This window comes from Mycteria americana, chromosome 11 (genome assembly GCF_035582795.1).
Source record: "Mycteria americana isolate JAX WOST 10 ecotype Jacksonville Zoo and Gardens chromosome 11, USCA_MyAme_1.0, whole genome shotgun sequence".
Classification (NCBI taxonomy): domain Eukaryota; kingdom Metazoa; phylum Chordata; class Aves; order Ciconiiformes; family Ciconiidae; genus Mycteria; species Mycteria americana.
In genome coordinates this window covers 5446259-5469953 of record NC_134375.1, presented here as the reverse complement: position 1 = coordinate 5469953, position 23695 = coordinate 5446259, and the positions used below count along the sequence as shown (strand labels likewise).

General features: G+C 39.9%; 2 protein-coding genes across 9 annotated transcripts in view; one reads left to right on the top strand and one right to left on the bottom strand.

Annotated features, from left to right (window-relative positions):
• CENPP (centromere protein P) overlaps positions 1 to 3138 on the bottom strand; it is a 153795-nt gene extending 150657 nt beyond the window's left edge. Inside the window, exons 1-2 of the mRNA XM_075513965.1 lie at positions 2753 to 3138; positions 625 to 779 (exon numbers count right to left, since the gene is read on the bottom strand). Coding sequence (XP_075370080.1) covers positions 625 to 761 — 137 coding nt within the window. The 5' untranslated portion in view covers positions 762 to 779; positions 2753 to 3138. The remainder of the gene's footprint in view (positions 1 to 624; positions 780 to 2752) is intronic.
• A 264-nt stretch (positions 3139 to 3402) lies between these two features.
• NOL8 (nucleolar protein 8) lies at positions 3403 to 21135 on the top strand. 8 transcript variants are annotated; one of them, XM_075513941.1, is made up of 17 exons: positions 3403 to 3466; positions 4035 to 4218; positions 4386 to 4448; positions 6419 to 6497; positions 6802 to 6949; positions 7870 to 7940; positions 8259 to 10203; positions 10494 to 10610; positions 11854 to 11973; positions 12319 to 12403; positions 13268 to 13412; positions 14988 to 15071; positions 15852 to 16129; positions 17830 to 17956; positions 18392 to 18462; positions 20085 to 20167; positions 20492 to 21135. In XM_075513941.1, the coding sequence occupies exons 2-17, from the start codon at positions 4080 to 4082 to the stop codon at positions 20543 to 20545; spliced, it is 3609 nt and encodes a 1202-aa protein (XP_075370056.1). In that variant the 5' UTR covers positions 3403 to 3466; positions 4035 to 4079; the 3' UTR covers positions 20546 to 21135. The 8 variants fall into 8 exon arrangements, with proteins under 8 accessions (XP_075370056.1, XP_075370060.1, XP_075370058.1 ...); XM_075513945.1 differs by having other exon boundaries at positions 3437 to 3536; positions 4035 to 4164; XM_075513943.1 differs by having other exon boundaries at positions 3437 to 3536; positions 13271 to 13412.
• The last annotated feature ends 2560 nt before the right edge of the window (positions 21136 to 23695 follow it).

Sequence of the window (23695 nt, the reverse complement as noted above, 5' to 3'; positions counted from 1 at the left end):
ACTCTAACTTACATAAATACTTTATGTTCACTGCCAGGTAGACACAGCCTTTGTTATAAGACTTGAGATGTAAGCATCCATTTCGAGAAATGTACAACAAAAATGGCCTGTGATGCCTTTACTCATCTAAATTACTTAGTTTATCTACAGTGTACATTTGCTATAGAATATCAGTTAAATAATGGAAATAAAAAGCCCTAACATTGCATTTCTTTAGCATATAATTAGTCACACCTGTACATGTCCCCAATTTTTTTTTTTTTTAAAGTAAATGTGCACCAAGCTGTTTCACAGTGCATAATGGAAAACACAGCCTTTGCAGTCAACAACTTTGCAGGGCCCGCACAGTAACGTACCTGATATCATGCTGTGACCACTATGACTGCCTTTAAAAAAAAAGCAAACAAAACACTAAAAAAACCCACAAACTACCAACAGAAGGAAGTAAAAGGAGATCAACTATTTATTATTTGTAATCTTTTACCATATATAGCCCATGTCCTAAACAAGATCAGCACTGTAAAAATAACATAAAGGAAGTCCTAACATAGAGACAAAAGTTTATCCTGAATAGGATAACAAACAAAGAAACACTATTAATCCAACATGTAAAAAAAGGCATACATTGACATTAATATCTCCTCATCAGAAAAAAAGGTGGATTCTTGTTGGCTATCTTCATACTTCTCAGCCAATAGTTTAATTTCTTCTTCCAGTGACTGGATTATGTCTTCATAAACTTGACAAATGCTGCTGTCCATTTCTCAGAATCAATGTTACTAGATAAAACAAAATAAGCATATTTCTTAGGCCAAATTAAAAAAAAAAAAATCAAAAAGAAATTATTTTTAACCAAGGAATTAATTTAAGAAATGTAAATATAACATTAGGCAACTGTTTCTCTTACCTCTCTACTTAAAACAAGACAGTTCTATTTTATGACTTTTGAAACTGAAGAATTGGTGTGTGCAATTTTTAAATACCCTAGGTAGCTTTGACAAGAATAATAATTTATACCTCTGTAAAGAATTCTAGAGTGTCAAACACTACTGTTTGCTATGGAAGATTAAACTAACATATAAACCTTGATCCTCAGCAACCAAATTTGACAGGAATTCTGTCACCAACTTGAAAAGAGAATTAGGCTTGCAGTAAAACTCTACTCTTAATATTACAGTACTCTGTCATCAATGTAACTCCTACTTAAACCCTAGAAAGTCCACTTAGAAAGACACTGGTCTGCAAGTAGACATTACAGGAACAGAAAGGCCACTTTTTCCATAATTCTGAATGTAACAAAGCTTCCTAAGAAACACAGTAACTCACTCTGCTAAAAGCATTATGAATGGGAAAGATTCTACTTCCAGTGAATACACAAAGCTACTAGATAGCAGCAAGAATGTGACAAAGATCAAATTTCTGACTTTACATAAAAAGAAAAGAAAAAAGTTTTCTCCAAAATAGATAACAATTTTGAAACAAAAAAAAAATTTGTAGTTTTGTTGCATTAGTTCCTCAAAGATTTAATTCATTGAGTCCAAATGTAATTATTAAACCAATTTTAAGACACAGGTCATTGCACAGCCTCTAAATACAGAAGTTAAATCAGGAGTCTAATGTAGTCAAAGGCTTTCTTTAAGAATCTTTTTAACTAATCATGATTTCATCCAGGAGCATATCCAGCTGTTTTACATTTGCTGTAATAGAACAACAAGCTGTTCTGCAGATAGAAGGCAATCCTAATCAGATACAGAAACTGAAGCCAGCTTTGACCAATCCACCTGATTAAATGAAGCACAGCTGTTCCTACTAGCACCATAGCATAATCTGCCTTTCAAGCAAATAGCAGTAAAGAGACCCGAAGAAACAACCACGATTCACAAATAATTCAAAATAAATAAACATCAATTACAAGAAAAAAATAACCTGACATTCAGTCTAGACATGAGACATTCAAAGGACTGCGGAGAGCATTATGCAGCTCAATACTGATGTATTAATACGTTCAACCAGGTAAAAAAAAAATAAATCTAGTTTTATGTGTGGTTTGAAACAACCCCTACTGTATTTACAAGATCCACGCTAACATGGTTCAATAAGAAGTGATGAGAGGGAAATAGGATTTTGTTGGTTTATTTCATAAGAAACAGCATCTGAATAATACACATGAGAAAATAAGATTCAAAACATGTTTTGCATTAAAAAATTATTTAGTGAATAAAGAAAGTATACGCAATTAGAGAATCACTGAGATTGTGCCTAGTCGTGACTTCCTCTGGAATTTTAAAGCAATCTCATGCAATGTATGACAACAAACAAGACCAATGGGGAGAAAAAATAGAAGTTCTCCAATTTTTAATGCATCCTATTAGGTTTTTTTTTTTAACTGGATGTATTGAAGAAAGTTTTGGTCATAATAAAGAGTACGTTGAGAAAAACATTACAATAGCCTGAACTTTACCCTAGGTTGTTAGCCAATTCCTCTTTTAACAGCTAGCTGTTTTGAAAACAGTAACAGAACACATATACTGCTTACAGCTATTTTAACTCAAGTGATTTTCTAGACTGCAGAAGACTCGAAGACTAGTTATAACTTCAAAGAGCATTTCCTCCAGAAAAAAATACCCGTACATACTTTCCGTTAAATAAAACATAAATTTAACGACAAACAATCATTTCTCCTCACCCTAAGCATACACACAGACATATATATTGGTGCATTAACGGTAAACATTTCACATTTTCTACATACCTGCCCGTATACACCCCTAAGTATTTGCTTCTATGCTGCCACAGGAAGAGCTGGGAAGAGCATCCAAGAGTTTGTGAGAAACGAGCTGGTGGGGTTCTGTGTTTCGTCGTTTTGCTTCTAGCCTTCACGTCTCACAAGATAACGGCTGGAAGCACGACTCGGAGAGCCGGTGCTACCCCAGCCCGCCCCACGACACAGGCTGAGGCTCACGGGTGCCGGAGACCGCCCAGGCGGCACAACGCACGCCGAGGAGAGCAGGCTGCAGCCCCAGCGCCCCAAGGAGCGGAGGAAGCCCCAGACCCGGCCGGCGCTGAGGAGAGAGGCTCCCGCCCAGCCGTCGCTCGCGCCCCGCGCCTTCGAACTGCGCGCCCAACCAGCCGCCGCGGGCCTGGCCGCTACCACAGCTGCTGCCTGAGCAGGGGGCGCCGACCGCGCCTTCATTCCTCTCTCGCGAAACACAGAGCCGCTTGAAGGACGGCTCCCGAGATCATTATTGAGGTGCATGGCAAAAGCATTATTTCAGTAGCCGTTTTCTTTTTTTTTTTTTTTTTATTACTTATGTCTTGCGGAAAATCCCCCTACCTTTCTTCCTGGTTAGTTACGCCCAACCCGTGTGCTCCCATCATACTTGACCGACCGGAAACAGGAACCCGAAAGAGAAGAGGAGACGATCAGAATCCAACGGCCCCGGGAAGCGGAACCCTTTTTTTCCGAGTGAGTGCTAGGAAGGGATGCGAGGGGGAAGATAAATTGCGTGGCGCTACGGGGATCGCACATGGAGGCGGTGAGGGAGAGCTGCAGCGTCTCTTCGGGGGTGGCGGGTCCTGAGGGCTTCGGCGGGTGCTTCGGGTTCTCCTGGGGCTCTGGCTCTGGCTCTGGCTCTGGCTCTGGCTCTGGCTCTGGCTCTGGCTCTGGCTCTGGCTCTGGCTCTGGCTCTGGCTCTGGCTCTGGCTCGCGGTGGCTCCCCTGCTTCGTTTAGGAGCTCTTTAGAAAGGCTGTACTGCTAAGAGCTGTTTACGCTTACTGTCACGCACCCAGCCATACGCTTCAGAGTTTAAAAAAAAATAACCCAGTGCTGCAGCCCTGGTTACTTACAGCAATGCGGTGTTCACTGGCGCTGGACTGGAGCAGAGCCCCTAACCTAGTGCGAAGCAAAGGAGAGCTTCTCAAAAGGTTCTTTGTGGAGGACTTCTGATGGAACGATTAGTTCCATCGTGTGGTACGGTGATTGCATTAATACCTACAATGTAAGTGTCGGTGAGCTATTATTATCTTCTCACAGGAAAACAGAGTGCACGTTACAGGTGTCACAGCTTGACTTTTCAACATGGAGAAGAACCAAGTTTCAAAACGCTTATATGTTGGAGGGCTTGGCCATACAGTTTCTAAGGCTGAACTGCAAGAAAGATTTGGCAAGTTTGGGCACGTGTTGGATACGGAGATTATTACCAGAAAAGATGATCAGGGTAACAGTTTTGCATCATCCTTTAAAACTGAATTCTTTTTCAGTTTGTAGCATGAAATGGAATTTTTGCTTCAGAGACCCTTTATTTTCAGGAAATAGCTTAATTTTCAGTTTTAAAGGAAACACTGAAATTATATAGAAATTAACTGAGTGTTTATCCTTGACCAGGGAACCCTATGAAAACTTTTGCTTACATGAGTGTCAGCATTTCTGATGCAGATCTTAGAAAGTGTAAGTATTTTTTTTTTTTAAGTAATTTATGTTTTTGAGCCAAGTTGCCTTACTGATAATGCACCTAATGTTGTCAAATCAGGCTGTGGTCAAGGTAGACCCTGTTTTATTCTGTGTCATAGTCATTCCATTTTCTTTAAGCTGCAGTTTTATGGAAGTTGCTTTACTGGAGTTTTCCATAACCAGATGTAAGCAGATTAAAAAGATTCCTTGTGACCGAAACAAGTGATCTATGAGTTCTAGCCCTTTTATGAAAAGGTGTAGGAAACGTGCTTCAAAGGCTTTCATCAGGTCCGTAAAACATTAAAGTGACTTGACATGAGAGGAAACCCAGAAGGAGAGTTCACATAAAGCATGCTTCTCTTAAAGCAATGTCCTGGTTTCGGCTGGGATAGAGTTAATTTTCTTCCTAGTAGCTGGTATAGTGCTGTGGTTTGGATTTTAGTATGAGAATAATAGTGATAACACGCTGATGTTTTGGTTGTTGCTAAGTGGTGTTTACACTGGTCAAGGACTTTTCAGCTTCCCATGCTCTGCTGGGCTTACAAGAAGCTGGGAGGGGGCACAGCCAGGACAGTTGATCCAAAGTGCCCAAAGGGCTGTTCCTTTTTGGGCTTGTTGCAGCGAGATGACAATAACAATTAACAATATTGAGAACAGATGAATTAATATCGTGGCCCGCAACTACTAACAGATCTAAATTTATTAATATGCTCTGGTTAATCTGTTATTATCTCAAACCCTTCGTGCCCCATGTTGGGCACCAAAAAGGACTATTGTGGTTTAGCCCCAGTTGGCAATTAAGTACCACACAGCTGCTCGCTCACCCTCCCTGCCCACACCCCCCTGGTGGGATGGGGGAGAGAATTGGAAGAGCAAAAGTAAGAAAACTTGTGCATTGAGATAAGAACAGTTTAATAATTGAAACAAAATAATAATAATAATGATAAATTGTAATGAGAAGGAAAACAACAAGGGAACGAGAGAGGAACAAAAACCCAGGGGGAAAAAGCAACAGCGATACAACTGCTTACCACCTGCCGACTGACGCCCAGCCAGTTCCCGAGCAGCGATTGCTACACCCGAGCCAACTCCCCCTGGTTTATATACTGAGCATGACATCATATGGTATGGAATAGCTCTTTGGGCAGTTTGGATCAACTGTCCTGGCTGTGCCCCCTCCCAGCTTCTTGTGCACCTGGCAGAGCATGGGGAGCTGAAAAGTCCTTGACCAGTGTAAACACTGCTTAGCAACAACCAAAACATCAGCATGTTATCACTGTTATTATCATACTAAAATCCAAACCACAGCACTATACCAGCTACTAGGAAGAAAATTAACTCTATCCCAGCCAGAACCAGGACAAGCAATTTTGCAAATCCCAGAATAGTTGGATTACAAAACTACTGGCAGAGTTATAAAACCACCTGCGTAATACGTAGCAGCAAAACAGCAGGTGAAGATACCTATACCCAAAGAGAGGGCTTAGTAATATGCCCTTTTATCTAGGTAGTGCTGCCACTACGAATAGGAAAGCTGTCTGAGTGCGACTAAAAGCTAACCCAGCCCTTGATACTTAGCTTCCTTAAGTTCTAAGTACAACACTTTCTCCTTTTGTTTTCAGTACTCCTTAACTATGTTTTTCAAAGTACAGAAGAAGCTAAGCAGAGAAGAGCCTATCTGACAGTAGCATAGAAACTTCAGGGTACATGTATCTGAATTTTCAGGTTTGTATTTGAACTGAACCATACAGACTTGAATGACTCTTTTGAAGTCAGAACCTTAATTTTGGATGTAGACCTTCTTGTGTAAGATTAGGCTATTAGACCTTTCATATACAAACTTAAATCAGGTGAGTAATGGATCATGCTAGAGAAACTTCAAACTATCATAGAAAGAGGCATAGTTAAGTCTAAGGTGTATTTTTTTAATGTAGAAAATATTCATATCCCTTCTCCTTGTTTTGCAGGCATGTCAATTTTAAATAAAACAAAATGGAAAGGGGGGACACTGCAAATTGAGTTGGCCAAAGAAAGCTTTTTGCACAGGTAAAAATCAATTTTAAGAAGTATGTTGTTGCTAAATTTACCCTTTTTCTGTTTATCTAATAACATTATGGCTGTGCTTTCATCTGCTACGCTCTTATTCTTTCTAGTTTTTATTGACATTGGTGGACTGTTGATGCATATTAGATACTGCAACATGTTTTGCATCACTATTCCCTTAAAGGTAGCAGATACGTTAATGCCTTAAGTAGTGAATGGTTACTGTTCTGTGGGAGAGGGTTACTGCCAGCTATAATTTAGCACGCAGGCAGACCTTTTTTCATATATGATGTACTTTTTGGTACAGGCTCACCATGGAGAGGGAGGAGGCAAAGCTGCAGAAGGAAAAGCCACAGCAAAATGACAAAGCGTGTCTGTTAGAATCACTGAAAAAGGCTGGAGTTGTAGACTTTCACATGAAAGCAGTACCAGGTACAGAGGTGCCAGACCACAAGGTATGGTGAGATAGATGTATGGAGAATTAAAATGAAACAAAACCTAGAATTGGGTACAAGCTTATTACATCTAAATTTATGTCAAATCTCTACACTTTATGTAAAGAAACTTTTATGAAGTGTGACAGTCCAACTTGTGAAAAGTAGTCTAAAGAAATACCTTATGTGTAGACGTGTAGAATGCTCCTGTCGTTCTTTGTAATGACTGGAAATAATCTTGATCATACTGTCCTCTCATTGTGTTAAATTAGTAAATGCTTTGTTACTCATTGATGTTGGGAATATCTTCGTGTCACCCTTAAAAGCATGTAAAGAGAATGTGTGTCTTATTTTTATACATCATATACATTTTTGACGGCTGGGTTGTCAGGAACTAATCTCTGTGCTTCAGCATATTCAGGATCAGGGTCTACACATGTGTACAAAAGTAAGACTTAAAATAAAATCACTGAATGTGCAAATTTAGGCAACAAAAATTACATTTACTACAAAGTTTTCAAAATTATTTGCTAAGCACAGAATGCTTTTGGAGGGTGATGGGGGGGATTTTTAATTTTCTAGTGGGAAAGGGGAAAAGGGCAACATAATAGTGATCCTGTCTGTATAGTTACCGCTTTTAATTCATAAAGCAGAAGCCATATATTAAAAAAAGTACTTGTAAAGTAAAGAAACTCAGTTCTTTATTGTCACTCTTTATTTGCAGGTTGTAGAAATTTGGTTGATTTTGGTTCTTTATTTGAGAAGGAAGCTGGCTAAGTTGCATAGTATGAATATATCTCACTTAAGAGAGTAAACAAAAAAAGAATTAGTCATAGTTCTTTATTAGTGTTTCTGTTATCAAAGAATATACATCTTGTTTTATGCCAGGGTTACTAGTATTCCTTTTTTGTTTAACACTGATTATTTTTCTTTTCTTTTAGAAATGGGTTGTTGGTAAATTTGGCAGAGTCTTGCCTATCCTGCACCTTAGGAATCCACAAAAAAATAAAATATCCTTTTCCTATTGGTTGGGCATAGGCACAGTTCCCTTTGTTCTTTCGTCATATGGGGAAATATTTGCTTAATGGTCTTAATATTGACTACTCTGTCATACTTGATTTACTGAATTCCCCTAGTAAATCTTGCAGTAAGTTTGTGTGATTTGAATAATTTTTTTCGACTGCGAGTCAGTTGCTTAAAGGCTTGTGGTCATAACATTAAAAATGACTCTTCATTGTCCTTTCATGCAGAATTTAACTTCTTCATAAAGACTGGAAGTCTGCTTGCTGAAAGAATCATGTTGTTTTAATTCCTTAACTTGGACTAACATTGTGAAATATGACCCCTCAAAATATTGCCATAACCTGAGAAAGCTGGAGCCAGACTTGACACGTGTAGTTCCTATATCTGAGCTTACTTGGCACTTGGAAGGGAGAGATGACAGCATAAACAAGAAGCGGCAAGGAGAGTTCCCTGTAACCGAGAAGCCACCTAAAAAACTGAGGCAACTGGGCAGTGAAGCTCTGAATGGAGCGGTAGTTCTCTCTTCTGAGTGCCAGTCACGTTCAAAAAACACAAGCTCATCACAGCTAGATCAAAGATCAAAATCCAAATCCAGTGAGAAGTCTAAATTGCCTCCGTCAAGCACTCTTAATAGTAAAATATCAGGGAGAGGTTTATTATCAAATAAAAGCAATGTTCCTGGAGTTACAGCTCAAAATAATATGAGTGTTTCTGACAGTGACATTGATTCTGAAGAGGAAATCAGAGCAATGGTAAAGAAAGAGATAGAAATACAGAAAGCTGAAAATGTTGAGACTGAAAGTGACCACTTGGAAATTGTTGAGGATAATTTTGAATTAAAATACAATAGTCACTGGTCCTTAAGTAATCCAGCTGCCATGAAGAAAGGTATCAAAGGAAGTTATAGAGAGAAAGAGACTGTGGAATGCGATAAGGGTTATGATTCAGCAGATACAGATGAAATTATTGCTGAAAGTAAAACTCCAGATCTAAGTAGCAGGAAAACTGCAATTTTAGAGGATTCTAAAGAGGTGAAGGTGGAAAATAAAGAAATATTAACTCACAAAAAAAGTGATTTGGTAAATGACTCCTCACTGAAAACTTGCAATTTAAAAGAAGAATACATTGAAAGAAAAGGGAAAATAAGAAAATCCAAAATTGCTGCCTTGCAGAGTACAGCAGTTAATAGTACAATAAAGACAAGTGATAGTGAAAGCTCTTATTCAGAGCCTGAGAAAGAGGAGTCTGAAATCAGTTCTGATTATGAATCCATGATGCAAAACTGTTACCGCTTAGACCTTACATTAGATGACTTAAAAGCATTAGCTACTGAAAACACTGGGACACCAGTAGAAGAATCGGACAGTACACAGAGTTCTAGTCAGCACAGCGTTGAAGAAAATTCTAAGGGTAATGTTGTAAATAAAACAAAACTTTCTAAATTTCACCCTGCAGTTAAAAAAAAAAGTATCTGTCCTGAAGACATAGTTGCTGCGATTTTAGCAGGGGAGGAGAATGCTGATGAAGAAAGCTCCAAGGGACAAAATAATTCGCGTTTGAAATATCAGCCTTTCAGAGGAATGGGGTCCCTTTGTGAAAAAGAGTTAACTAAGGACAGCACTGGTTTAAAGAAGAGGTCTGTAGAAAGTTCAGGTCTTGAAGCTTGTACCTCTTATTGTGGGGAGGAGGCATCTAAAAGGCAGTCTAAGAACCATCCATTGTATTCACTTGAAGTCAACAGTAAAAAGAGACAAAATACGCATTGTGAACAGCACAGGGAATTGTCAGATGCTGCCTCCTTACCCAATGAGAGTGATCAACCTGTTTCCCGACCACATTTACAAGGAAAGAGCAAAGGTGCGAGTTCTTCACAAGAAGACCAAAATTCAGAGCGTGGACATGGTGTTCCTAGTACTGATCAGAGTGAAGATGAGAGCAGTGACATGGATACTAATGCTGCAGTGTCACAGAAACATGTTAAACCACAACAGAAAAGCCCAAAACTGCTTTCAAAAAAATTGAAGAGGGATGTAAGCAATAAAATTCCAGAATGTGAAGCTAGTAAATGTGAGAATGGGAAGACAAACCTTCTGCAAAATAAGGAGCTTTGTCTTCATGCTACCACTTCAAAGGAACCTAATACAAAAAAGAAACAGTTGCAGGACAACCAGAGGAGGTTGGCAGCTCTAGAAGAGAGACAGAAAGAGAGAGAATTACAGAAGAAACTCATTCGAGGAGCTCTCTCAAATCTGGTAATTACACTCACAACTTCTATCTGAACAGTATGCAGTAAAAGAAAAAGGGAAATTAATAGATGTAGTTTAAGATACTTTAAAATCATATTCTGGAATTTCTGAGTACATGGCCAGTTTTCTTTTGAGTGTATACAAAGTGATGCATTCCTAATTCTTGCAATGTCTCTAGAGTCGCAAGAGGAATAGTAGATTCCTCCTTTCATGTCATGGAAATGTCTTTTAGATATTTATGTATGACTGTAGCAAGTGTTTGATATGTTTGACTTGACAGTTCCACTTTTACATAGGATAGCCAGCCAACAGGCAAGCATAACCACATCATATTCAATTCAGATGTGGAAAGTGAAGCTGAAGTAGATGAGATGATGAAGAAAGATGCGAGTTTGGGAAATATGCATGAAGAAGTAAGTGTTATTGGGAAAAAGTCCAGCATTCTGTAAGGTAATTCCATATCGATATGACTATGCCTCTTATTCTGAAGACTATTTTTCATAGTGATGTGACAGAAAAAAGTAGAGAAGGTTTGAATTAATATGAATGATTCTTTTTTTTTTTTTGCTAACATGAAACAGGTTTCAAAGGACTTAACCATGCATCTGATAAAGCTGGAGAACTTGGAGAATTTGTAAGGAGATTGAGATTTGTATAACAGATATTCTAACTGATTAAAAGAAAAAGAATGTTTAAGTTATAGGGCTTACACATAATTAGTTTTGAAATTTTGCTGCTTTTAGTCAAAGGAAGGGGAGGAGATTTGGCTTGAGTAGTATAGAAGGACTCTGCTCTTTCCAACACTGTGGACAAAGAATCTGTATTAATGCAGTGTCTTGTTTTTAAAGTTATGTTAAGGTCTAAAGCAGTTGTGTGGGACTTCCTTTTTACACCTTACCTAATTGAGATCGTATTTAGCAGACTCCTCAGGATTTTACCGCCATACTTTCAGCACAATTAAGTACTTTTGTCTGGAATAGAACCTCTTGTATCATCACATTTGTTAGTCACATCTCTGCTAAAGCTTTAAACCATTGGTTTTGCTTTTGTTGTTTTTTTCCTTCATAAATGCAGTAAGATTCAGACCATTCTCACTATTAAAACCTTCTTTTCCTCACATTTAGCACTTTTTTTACATATCTCTTGCCCTGTATTTAGAATCCCTGCCCTGTATTTTTCCTTTTCTTTAAAAGAACCTCTAATTCCATGGAAAATTGCTTTGAAGCCATGGAGTGCTTACCTTTTCTAATCATTGATATTTATCAACTGACTTAAACTATGTCCTAGAGTTTATACCATAAATGAGGCTTGTTCAGAAAGGGTATAATTAGACATTGATATTTTTAAATTGATCTCTCTTGACATAATCAGAAAGTTGGATTTTTATACCTAACTCTCATTGTAAAACCTGAGTTACCCTTCACATGGATATTTTGCCTATGCTAAAAGTTAATAGTCATAACTGTAAAACAGAATCGTACAAGGTGTGTATACAATATAAGATTTGAAGTGCATGGATCAACCAGTGAGCTGGTTGTTCTAGAAATTCACTTTTTCAGATAAACTGGAAAGCATGTGAACAAAGTTGATACTGATTTATTTTCTCAAGCTTAGGTAAACGGCTGCTTTTCTGTATTTTCTTTGTGTTTAACAAAGGATGAATCTGCTCCTAAAACTTCGGGCAGACTGTTTGAAAGCAGCGAGGATGAGCAAGATGATACAGATGACGAGAGATTCAACATTAAGCCCCAGTTTGAAGGCAAAGCTGGTGAAAAAGTGAGTGAACCCATTACTGTAATTTAGTTTTTTTCTAAGTCTCCATAACGCCACTTCAGAAGAATATAACATGTAGGTTTGCATACTTGCTGAATATGATTTTGACAAACTTGCAATAGAATTCTCTTAAACAGTGGAAAAAGTAGCCATGGAGGAAATAATGTGTGTTGGGGAGTGGGAGGAGTTTCTCTGATGTTGTCATCTTTGAATACAGAGAAATTTCTGGAAAAGGCCTCAAGAGCTAAAGGTTATTAGTATGTTGCCATAATTAAAGTAAAAAAAAGTTACTGGATGTCGATGATTTTCTTCTCCAGCACTTAATAGGATCTGTTTCATTTTGTTTAGCTCTTGAAATTGCAGTCACGATTTGGCACAGATGAAAGATTTCGCATGGATGCTCGATTCCTCGAAAGTGACAGTGAAGGAGAAGGTAAACCTGCTCATATTTCCTGGTTAATGATAGTAATAGAGCTATATCATGGAGTCTTAAGTTTGGATGCTTGAAGCATCTTATTTTTTGCTTCTTTGGTGATTCCTTAAAGAAAATAACCCAACTCTGTTGTGGCTGTACATAGCACATATTGGTAGCTGTGTTTTCTTAAATGTATATGTTGCAAAAGTATTTGTAATAGCTGAATGAGATGTACTTGGTTGATAAATCAACATTTGAAAATATTTTTTTAATACAGGATGATATCAGAATGTGTTTATCTATGTTTTTCACAGGGTAAGTGGTGACTTATTAAAATAAACTTTTTGACCATTACATTCATTCAAACTGTTTGTTTTGCAGCCATCCTGCAGTCCACAGCTGATTTGGCAGCCTTAGAAAGCAAGATATTTTTTTTTAAACAGCAGAAGGCAGAAAAGCTGAAAAAGGCAAACATTTTGAAATACTTACCACCACCACCAAAATTGTTAACCTAGTTCTCAAGATTCAGATTTGTTTCTGAAACTTATATTTTTGCCTGGTTCTGCTACTCCCTTTGTTGCTTTAATGTGGTCTTCTGTACGGCATCTATCAGTGGCAGAGTAGTTGCACAGTTATGTGATACAAGTCAGGAACAGGTTAAATAACTGATCTGATTTTACACGAAACAAATGCCCATGACACTTGTAATCAAAGATTTTCTACAGTGCCAAGGAAGAAAGCCTCTAAGTAGCTTTAAAGTAAAGGAAGTGACGAGTTGATGTGTGTGAGCTCTTCTAGTACTGTAGTAATGTTATATATCAAATATTACAGGCTTACTCAGGTCATAGCGAGGAAAAAATAATGTATTTATTTTTCTCTTAGCAGAGACAAACATCTTGAAGGCAGATGAGGAAGAAGAGCTTGCTGCGGAGAAAAAGAAAAATCTGCAAATACTGGGAAGCCTCTTGAATATCAACCTGGAACACCCTAAGGCAACTAAAACAGTCACAAGTGCTAAGAAGTTCAAGTATGAATTATCTGTTATCAGAAAAGAAGGAATTTTAGGAAGGCTTAATTTTTGCCAATGTTTCAGAACTAAAATTTCTGCCTAGCTGGCTGAGAAAAGTATTTCCTTCTCTGCTGTGTGCATTTGAAGTCAGCCTTTAATGCAGTTTCCCAACTCAAGTGTCCAATAGATTATACAACTGGTAATTATTATTTTAGAGAAAAAAATATTGGATGCTTGCTTGAGTTTCTTCTAGTAGATTTTGAATTATTGGATTGTTGGTTATGAAAATTAATATTTTTAGTAAGTCCTTGCCTATGTAAGATATATTTCTGTTCTCTGTGGAGACAAACTTAAGTTGGCTAAACAAAGAACATGTGAGTTGGGCAGTAGGTCAGTAAGTTAGAGTCCGACTTCCATAGCAGTTAATAAGGTTATAGGTGATTAGCATCAAATTTCTTTTTCAGTGGAGAATTTTTTTTTTTCTGTATTTCTGCTTTTGAGAAATTTCTTAATTAGGTTAGGAATTTCTTACATCTTGCTGCTGGGCATGCTCTAACCTTCATTAGAGGATGATGAGATAGGTTTGGAAATGTACTATTGGAACTGTTGTGACATTTAACTATGAACTTTAACATAAATTGGTCTGTGGACTGAACTGGTGGAAGTTAGTAGTGTTAAGGGTAATGCAATAGTGTGGAATTAGTAATTTTTTACCAACAGTCACTGTTGGAGTTGCATTAGTTGGCTGCTGATTGCTAAATACCATTGTGACTGCTGCACAATCATATTTAATTCTATGACTCCTGTACAAATTTTCATGTATTTTCTAAAGACTAAGCAGAGGGGGAAATAATCTTTGCAACCCCAGAGGTCACCTTAGGAAAGTTTTGTGAATGACAGTGTTCTCTAATACCTAGTTAATGATATAGTATGTAGCCATTTAAAAGCAGTTAATTTATGCCCTAAGCATTAATTGAGGGAGAGAAGGGGAAATAAGTGATTACCTTTTTGCATTGCCGTAAGGCAGCATGCGCTTTGCTACGCTAGTATTGGGGTCAGTCTAAACCTTAGACTGCTTTAGCTGAAAGTCCCAAAAATGTTTACATTTTGAAAGGTGGGCATAATGTTTTTTTGCATTTTGGGTTTTTTTGTTTTGTGGGGGTTTTTTGTTGGTGGTGGTTTGGGTTTTTTTGTTGGTTTTTTTTTTTTTTCTATTTGAATTTATGCAATGGTACTAGAAGAAATGCATATAGATAGGTATATTGGTACAGATAGCTATATTGATAGAGCTCCTCAAAAGATCAACAGGTACAGGTATAAACTTACTCTTACTGTATAACACACACAACTTCAGGTCTATATTTTATATGAAATACTACAATTTGATTAAAGTCACTTCTGTTTATAATTTTTCCTGACCTGGACACTGACTAGCAGGTACTTTCTAAATGCCAGTTAGGTTTTTGATTGATTTGGAGCTTTTTTGGTAAAGAAGCCAATGTGAATTTGAATCTGACTGTAAAAGTTTAGGATAGTTTTCAGTTGAGCATTTAGAATGTCTCATGGTTTTTCTTTTCCTTTCTATTTTTATAGAGATATTAATGCCCTCCGCTATGATCCCACAAGACAGGACCATGCAGTTTTTGAAAGGAAACCAAGTGCTACAGAAAAAGAGAGGTAATATTACAGCTTGGCAACTATAATTGTGATGTTTCTTCCCATGGAATGATAGCTATAGCAGAAGACTGAGTTTGAAACTATGCAGACTGCTCTGTTTTTTCCTTAGTTCTCTCTGTTATTGCTAAAATCAATATATAATAAGAATTGTGACCACTAAAAACATCATGTAATGTCACCTTTTCTTTCTAGTCCATCTAGTCTCTGCATGCCATTTTCTGTCTTCCTTTCTCGCCTTCAGGCTATCCCTTTGCTTCACGTCATGGACTGTAAGATTTGCAAATCTGTGAGAAAAAAATATTAGCTCTTAAGATATCTTTTGCCAGAAAAGAAATCTGTCCTAAATATCTTAATATTTATATGCTATTGCATATTAAGTGAAAACTCAGAATGTGATTAATTACAAAGTAGACTTGTTCCTGCCTTTAGAGTCAAACCTCAGATGTTTCCCCACTGCTTACCCTCAAAGGGTGGGTAAATTGCAGGAGGTGAAAAGAAATGGGTCAAAAGTCTAAACCAAATGGATAGTCATGCTGCCCTATAAACCTGTTTCTGGCAGTAGCAAATAGCCTCTTGCCAGAACCTGGAAATGCTAAGGAGGAAAAAAAAAAAAAAAAAACAACCGCAACAAAAAAATCCAACCCAAACCTTAAAAGTGAACTACTCAGTAATGTGCTTAGATAAGTTTAGGAAGACATTAATAGCAAGGTTGCCTCTTAGGGAACCTTTCTTTTAAAAATATATATGCTCTGTTACTATCCTTTAACAATCTCATTTCAGTAAAGCTAAAAGGAAGAAGAAGAGGGAAGAGAGTGAGAAACTGCCTGAAGTGTCTAAAGAAATGTATTATGATATTGCTGTGGATTTAAAAGAGCTGTTTGGATCTTCAAAGAGCAAACCAGAAAAAAATGAAGAAATACCCTGGGACAAAGACGATGCAGAGGACTCTACCCCACCTGACCATTTGGGATCTAACGTTGGGAGTAACGTAGCTCAGGAGTCTAGTGGTTTCACGTTTTCCTTCTTTGGAGACATGGAGGAGTCGGGCGTAAAAGAAGGTAACAGCAGAACATACATAATAGTACAATTTCTAATGAGTAGCTTATGTCAGGCACTGTAGAGTTATATAGGGTATAGAAATTCAGAATCCAGGGGATTTTCAGAGGCAAAAGTAAGTAATTATGGAAAATCATTATGATCTTCTCTTATACTTGCCAAGATTGTTGTAGTCTAATCACAGAATTAAGGTAGTACTATGAGCAAAATAAAATCTTACAGTTGACCCCGAGATCCAAGAACATTTTATTATGTACTTAATTTTATTATTGTACATTTAGAAAATTGCAACTGAATGACACATGATTAGTGGGGTATCCTAATCTAAGATAAAATCAAGAGTTATGAAATCAAGATTAAGAAAATCTGAAATCAAGTCACTTAGTAAGTAGTAATGTAGGAAATAAAAGAAACTGTGTGAAGTTAACTGAAATACCTAAAAAAACCCCCAAAACCAAAAAAAAACCAACAAACCCCCACATTTTTGCTTACTTCAGAAAGTATTCAGTGTCTTCTGAATGCAGTAATATGGGGTTCAGAGTATGCAAGAGATCTCTAGAACAATGTGGAAGATACCTGAGCGGAGATGTAGTTCAGAGTTCGCAAAGTTCTTAGCACTGAGAACACGTTTCAGCACTGTGTCTTTTATTTGCTGTTATGAATGATTATTGGTTTATATTGCATAAGAATTCTATTTGGTGGCAACAGGGCCACTGTGCTAGCTGCTGTATTGACACAAACAAAAGATAAGTCTCCATTGCACATACCTCAGTTGCTTAGGTGATTTTTGTGATTGTTGTTGTTTAACCTGACTTAAGATCATGTGTGTCATGTGGAAACCATGAAGGGAGAACATGTAGATAGCCTTTTTTTTTCTGAGCACAAACTATAGGTGTTTTGTGGACAATTTAAACTTGCAAATGCTCACTTTTTCCAAAGTAGAATTTTCTGATCTGTCTCTTGAATGAAATACAGTTTGTGTTTCATAGTCTAGTTATGGTTGGGTTTGGAAACGGTTTTATATTGCCAGAGAGAGGCAGTATAGGTGCCGTCTTCTCTATTCTGGTCATCCAGACAAGTACTGTGCTTATACACTAAAAGAAAAGGGTACCGTAGGTTCATAACCTCAGTCCTTTTGGTGAGGTGAAGTAGTAAGGGCTCAGGTATGTGTTTAAGTTACCATGTGCAAACTGGGCTTCTGGAATCTGGCTCTGTATGCTATAGGCAGGAATACATACATGAAAATAACAGAGCTTAAACACACAGAAAGAATGAGCTAAGGCATTATGAGTTTCTTTGCAAAGAAACTTAAGGTAGTTCACAGTGAAGGAAAGGTTTTTATTCCAACTTCTGCAAGCTGAAAATATGAGTAGGCACAATTACTCCCAACTCAGTTAATAATGATTGTTAGGTTGGAGTGACTTGATAGAACCCTGCACCCTAACAGCAAGCTTCAGAAGGACTCCTGCACTTTTTCTCTATGCTGTTATGATACTTGTGAATTTTGAGGGTGAATTTGTGACATGAGAAAGCAAACTAAATTCATACCTGCCCAGAGGGTGATAGAAAACCTGGGAGGGGGGGTTTCTGTCCTCCTTAAATCTGTCTTTTCTAATTTAAGTGTTTCACTCTGAAGTAGAAATTTTTACTGGCAAGTAGGGGAATAATCTGATAATTTTTTTTAATTGTGATATTATTGCAGAGCCCTACATACTTGAAACAATAAAACCTGTAAAAGTCACATGGCAAGAAGATCCACGTTTCCAAGACAGCAGTTCTGAGGGTGATGATGAACCAGAGGCATCAGGAAGTGAAAGGGACAAAGAAATGCAAGTTATATTTGTATTTGTTGTCTACTTGGTTGTAGTCATTGGTATGAGAACATTAATAGCAGCACTCAGGTCATGGGAAACTAACATCTTCATTCCACATCTCTGAACAATGAAGTCTTCTTAGGAAACCTTTCCTTGTTGCGCAGAATGTATATTCAAAACCCCCAATACCACACTTGATTTGAAGTTGAATATAAAAGCCAAGTTTCTAGTTTAGTGCATGACAACTTAACTGGGTAGTGGGTTTGGCCAGAAGTCAAATATATATTAAGTTTTCTTAAGAAACATTTTTTTATAGAAAGCTGTATTTGGTTACTATGGAGTAATGTTCCTCAATGCATACTATTTCTCTGAAGCATTACAGCTTTAATTTGTGTTAATGGAATTTGACAGTAACTTTTATGATGCTAAAATTCCTTTGTGTTTGTCTAGGTTTTTCTCTTTACCAAAGACAGAAAGTGCTAGATTTTTCTTCTTCTCCAAAGATGATGAACGACTAAGAGGTATAACAGAACTTATTCACCCCTTTTTTTTTTTTAACTCTTACTGAAATTCAATGAGAAAAAAATACTGCCTAGTTATTAATGTTTTGTAGTTAAAACACAAATGGGAGGTTCAAGGAAAAAAAAATAAAATTGCAAATTTCCATCATTACTTGTGGTATGAATTGTGGTAGCACATCCCACGAGAAAGCCCTGGTAAAATAAATGCTGAACAGCTATCTTGCTTTCCTGTTTTCAGATAACTGCCTAATATGTAGCTGGTCTTTTAGGGCTTACCAAAAAAAAAAAAAAAATCACTTGACAAGTTATCTTGTCATGTTGGATCCTTTCAGGCATATATATGATCTTTAACTTTTGTCGTGGTTTAGCCCCAGCCAGCAACTAAGCACCACGCAGCCGCTCGCTCACTCCCCAACCGGTGGGATGGGGGAGAGAATCGGAAGAGCAAAAGTAAGAAAACTTGAGGGTTGAGATAAAAACAGTTTAATAGGTAAAGCAAAAGCCGCGCATGCAAGCAAAGCAAAGCAAGGAATTCATTCGCTACTTCCCATGGGCAGGCAGGTGTTCAGCCATCTCCAGGAAAGCAGGGCTCTATCACACATAACGGTTACTTGGGAAGATAAACGCCATCACTCCAAATGTCCCCCCTTCCTTCTTCTTCCCCAGCTTTATATACTGAGCATGACGTCATGTGGTATGGAATAGCCCTTTGGTCAGTTTGGATCAACTATCCTGGCTGTGTCCCCTCCCAGCTTCTTCTGCACCTGGCAGAGCATGGGAAGCTGAAAAGTCCTTGACTAGTGCACAACAACTAAAACATCTCTGTATTATCAACACTGTCTTCAGCACAAATCCAAAACATAGCCCCATACCAGCCACTATAAAGAAAATTAACTCTATCTCAACTGAAACCAGGACAACTTTTTTCTGTGTTTCTGGTGTTATTGTTAAGAATATTGAATATTCTTATCAGCCACATATGCACACATGGTTCTTGATCCTAAATAATGTGGGTTTTTTTCTTGTGAATATAACGAATTTCATAGTTAAAAAAAAAAAACCAAACAACAACAAAACAAAGAAAAAACACACCAAAAAGAAAAAAAAACCCAACCCACAGGCCACCAAAACAATTGCTTTTGATATTTTATACAATAAATTATCTGGACAGCCTTAAATAATGTTTGTTTCCTGAAACATGTTAGATAACCATCATTAAATGTATGTGTAAAAGTTACTGTGTTAATACAGTTATTGTACTGTAATCTTCCAGCTTATCTGATTAAAATTGAGCCTGTTAAAATTGAGCTCTGAATCCTTAACAGGCATAAATTTTCTTGGGAGATGTGGGATAATGGTGCTGAGCATTTAATGAAACAGATGCTGTTTCACTGCAATTTATATTTTGGCATATTAATTAAAACTGCTACTGCCTTTCATTTTTCCTTAGTATGCAAGGCTGTAATACATACCATTTCTGTTTGAGCCAACCATGTTGTGGGGGCAAGAGAGGAATATGAAGAATAGGCCTTCTGACTATTGCTGTGTTGCTCATGAGATTTCCTAACAACAGCATATTCAGAAGCGTTTAACCATATTAATTTTTTCTTTGTTTTGTGCAGAGGGCCCTAAGTTATTTTGCAGATCAGTAGACCTCAGTGAAGAAAAAGATGGTTGGGAAGAAAGACGTAGCTTATTGCTTGAGGTGAGTATTTTAACATCTGTTACTTGGTAACTGCGGCTGAAAGCTCAGCATGAGGAGGGAACACGGCTGCTTATTTGCTTAATCTGCATTAAAAATTAATTCAGGACCTTTAGAAGGGCTTGAAACTTTAATTACCAGGGAGCTAAAAATTTTTAGTATAGAAGTGGGTATAACATCATGTTGTGATGTCCAGTCAGGTAAATTATGGAATCTCTGTACTGTACAGGACCAGTTACTTTGCTGCACGTAAAAATAGTGTTTGAGACAAAAGAGGTGAATTAGAAACTTCTCATAATACCAATTTTAAAATTTAAATATTTTCAGGAATGCCGGAAGAAGCATAAGGATGCAAGAAGGAAAGTGAAAGCAAAACAATAAATCTTTCTTACCTTACTGGTCAGAAATGTTTCATGTTTCTTTGAGGAAGTTGCAGAAAAATGTTGCTTTCAAAATTCTAGTCTTTCAAAGCTCTAATGGGAAATAATGTTGGAAAAGACTGTTAAACTTTGTTTCTAAATATGTACATGTTTATTGTGTCAATTCAATGTTTGTACCAAGGTTTGGGCTTTTTTTCTACATCGTTTAAATGTGACTTGCTGCTTTGCAAGATTTTTGAGCATTTGATCATGTAAAAAAGACAACACAGGGTTATTTGGTGTGTTCTCAGGCCCCAGTGCTGAACAGGGTTCAGAAGGAGCAAGTAGTCTGTAAGAAAGACACTAAGAAAGTAGGAAGTGTCTGTAAGACTATATTACCTGTATTCTGCCAAACGCAAGAGAGATCCTGTTTGAGATTCCTTTACAAATATCTCGAATGCATTATTTCCAGAGTAAAAGTTTACTATAGTTTATGAAAATGCATATATAACAGGGAAGACTTATGAAATGGGTAGATTTGTATATCTTTACAGAGGTGATTTTTCTACTTTTTAATTGAGTGTGTACATTAATAAATATTAAGGACAAATGTTGCTGGAGGTGTATGCTTGTTGTTGAATTAATGATATTTTTACATATAAGGTCTTGTTCTTATGTCCATTTGGCCTATGTGCTGCAGAGGGTCTGCTGGAGCAGAGAAGCTCTGCCAAGCCCACCCTGGGCATCCGCTGCCAGGCCTTGCCTGGCCCCTGGCCCCAGCCCAGGGACACCCAGGTGCTTTGCCTCTTACCGGTGCCCAGGCCAGCGCAGCCGTCGCACTCCCAGCGGGCCGTGCTGTTCCTCGAGTAGGAGCAGCGTCTGTGGGTGCCCTCGGCAGCGCAGGAGCAGCACAGAAGCAGTTGCCAGGGCCTGGGGAAGCAAACGGGTTCATGGCTGTGAGGACAAAGTGACCGCGGCACGGGATTGTCCGGCAGAGCTCTTGCTCTTAGTCCTTCTGCTTCGAGGCCTTGGCGAGACAGAGATCCCGTGCGGAGCCCCGGGGTGCAGCTTTGGCAACTTACCCCTCTTCCTCTGCGTGCTCCCTGCCTCCTGGACAAAGGCACTCACTGGCATCGCAGCGGCTGTGCCTCTCACTTAGTCCTGCATATGCGTGGCTGTTCTCCCATGATGGCCGTCTGATGGAGGAAGGAAACCTGATGAGCCCCTGCTGCCCTGGCATAAGGCGGACGCAGGGCATCCTTGCTGTTCCCCCCCTGCCCTGTTTCCAACTCCTCCGTGAAGCGGAAGCCCGGAGGCACGGGACAGCGGAGGGCCAGGACTGCTGGGGCAGGCCCTGGCACGGCACAGCGCTTGCGCTCCCCTGTCTTGTCTTGTGAGCCGGGCAGAAGGACACCAACCTGAAGGGGATTCGGATCCCCATGACGAGCATTTCCAAGAGAAAGAGATTCTTATCTCTACAGAGGGGGCACTGGAAGCAAGAAATGCCAGCGTGCACAGCCTGTCCCTGCAGGAGAAACGTGAGGAGCGTGAGCGAGGCCCTGGTGCTGCTGAGCGCCTGCCGTGCCCCGGGGGCCAGGGAACGGCTCCTACCTGGATGCAGCCCCTGTGGAACCAGGCGTGTTTGCACGCTGGGCACACCATGGTGCTGTAGGACTTTCTGTCCCCCACAAGTTCCAGGCAGATGAGGCAGGTGGTGTTCTCCTCCGGAGCCACCTCCACTGCCTGCTCTGGGCGGTGCTCCCAGCAGAAGGACCTGGGCGGAAGAGGAAAGGGATGGGTGAGGTGAGAAGTGCTGGGTCCTTCCCCGGTGGCAGCGAGGAGGGGAGAGTGCAGAGATTAATTTAACTTTATTGTGCTGGTGGACGGGGGTTAGGGCCAGCATTTGGGGATGCTGCACGCCTGGTTTGGCCCCCAAAACCATGCGCCCTGGCCCCAGCGTTGGCCCTCGCAGGATACGTCCACTGCCGCTGGGGCGGCTGAACTGAGGGATTTGCTCGAAGCCAGGGGCTCCCCCATGCCGGGGGCTTCGGCAGGGCCTCCCCGGGGGCCCCGCTCTCACCGGCAGCAGGCAGAGGAGGCCGAGGCCACGTCGCCATGAGCACCGCCGCTTCTCCCGCGGGCGGGCGAGGTCTGGGCGCTCCGCCGGGACTCCGGCACTCCCGGGGTGCCGCCGCGCGGCCGCGGTAGCAGCAGCGGGCGGGGCGGCGGCCGGAGGGGCGGGGAAGGGAGGGGCGGGGCGGCGCACGGAGCGCCGGGCGGGGCCGCCTCACGCACAGAAAGAGCGGGAAAGCGCTGGGCGGGCGGTGGCTCCTCCCGGTGAGCGGTGTGGAGTGTCGTCCTGGGTAGAGGGGGCTGGGCCCGGGGTGCGGGGTTTGGGCCCGCTGCTGAGGACTTCCTTCTTGCAGTAGAAGCCACAAAATCCTTTTTACTAGAGATGGCAAACACCTGGTGAGGAAGTCACTCCACAGAGTTCAGGGCAGTCAGAGCAGTACCTGTTCCTGAGGGCTTGAGTCCCGTCGGACGCCCTTTAGAGCAAAAAAACCACATGTGCTCCACGGGAGGCTAAGAAGGGGCCTGGGAGATGTCGGTCATGCGAAAGGATTTCCCTCCTGTTGGAGACCAGCAAGCACCTTTCTAGCGCAGGAAGGAGGAAAGATTTGGTTGCAGAGCGACTGCTGAACAGCTCTGTGGAAGTTGGCGCAGAGCTAGAAGGCTGACTCAAAGAGTAACGGTGACCGAGGCGCGAAGGAAATCCCGTGGGGTGGCCGTGCAGGCTTGCGCAAGCCTCTGCTCTTCAGGCAAAGTACAGGCGGTCTTACGGTGTGTGCATGAAGTGCCTTCCTGATAGGCCTTCACGCAGCGTGAAAGTCGATTCAGTAAAGGAGGGAGCAGCTGTCCTCTCTGAGGAAGGCAGGGGAACCTGGGAGACCCGATGGGCTTTTCTGCCCACGAAGAGGCAAGGAGGAAGGAAAGGAGCTCTATCATTTCATGATCGCTATACCCAAGACAGCCTCCAACCACCACATCACCCACAGGTCTGAAACAATGATTCGATAATGGTTTAAATGGCAATTTAGATGATGGTTAGACAATGATTTAGACAGCGGTTAAGCATGCTAATACTTACTACACTTCCAATAATTATGCTATA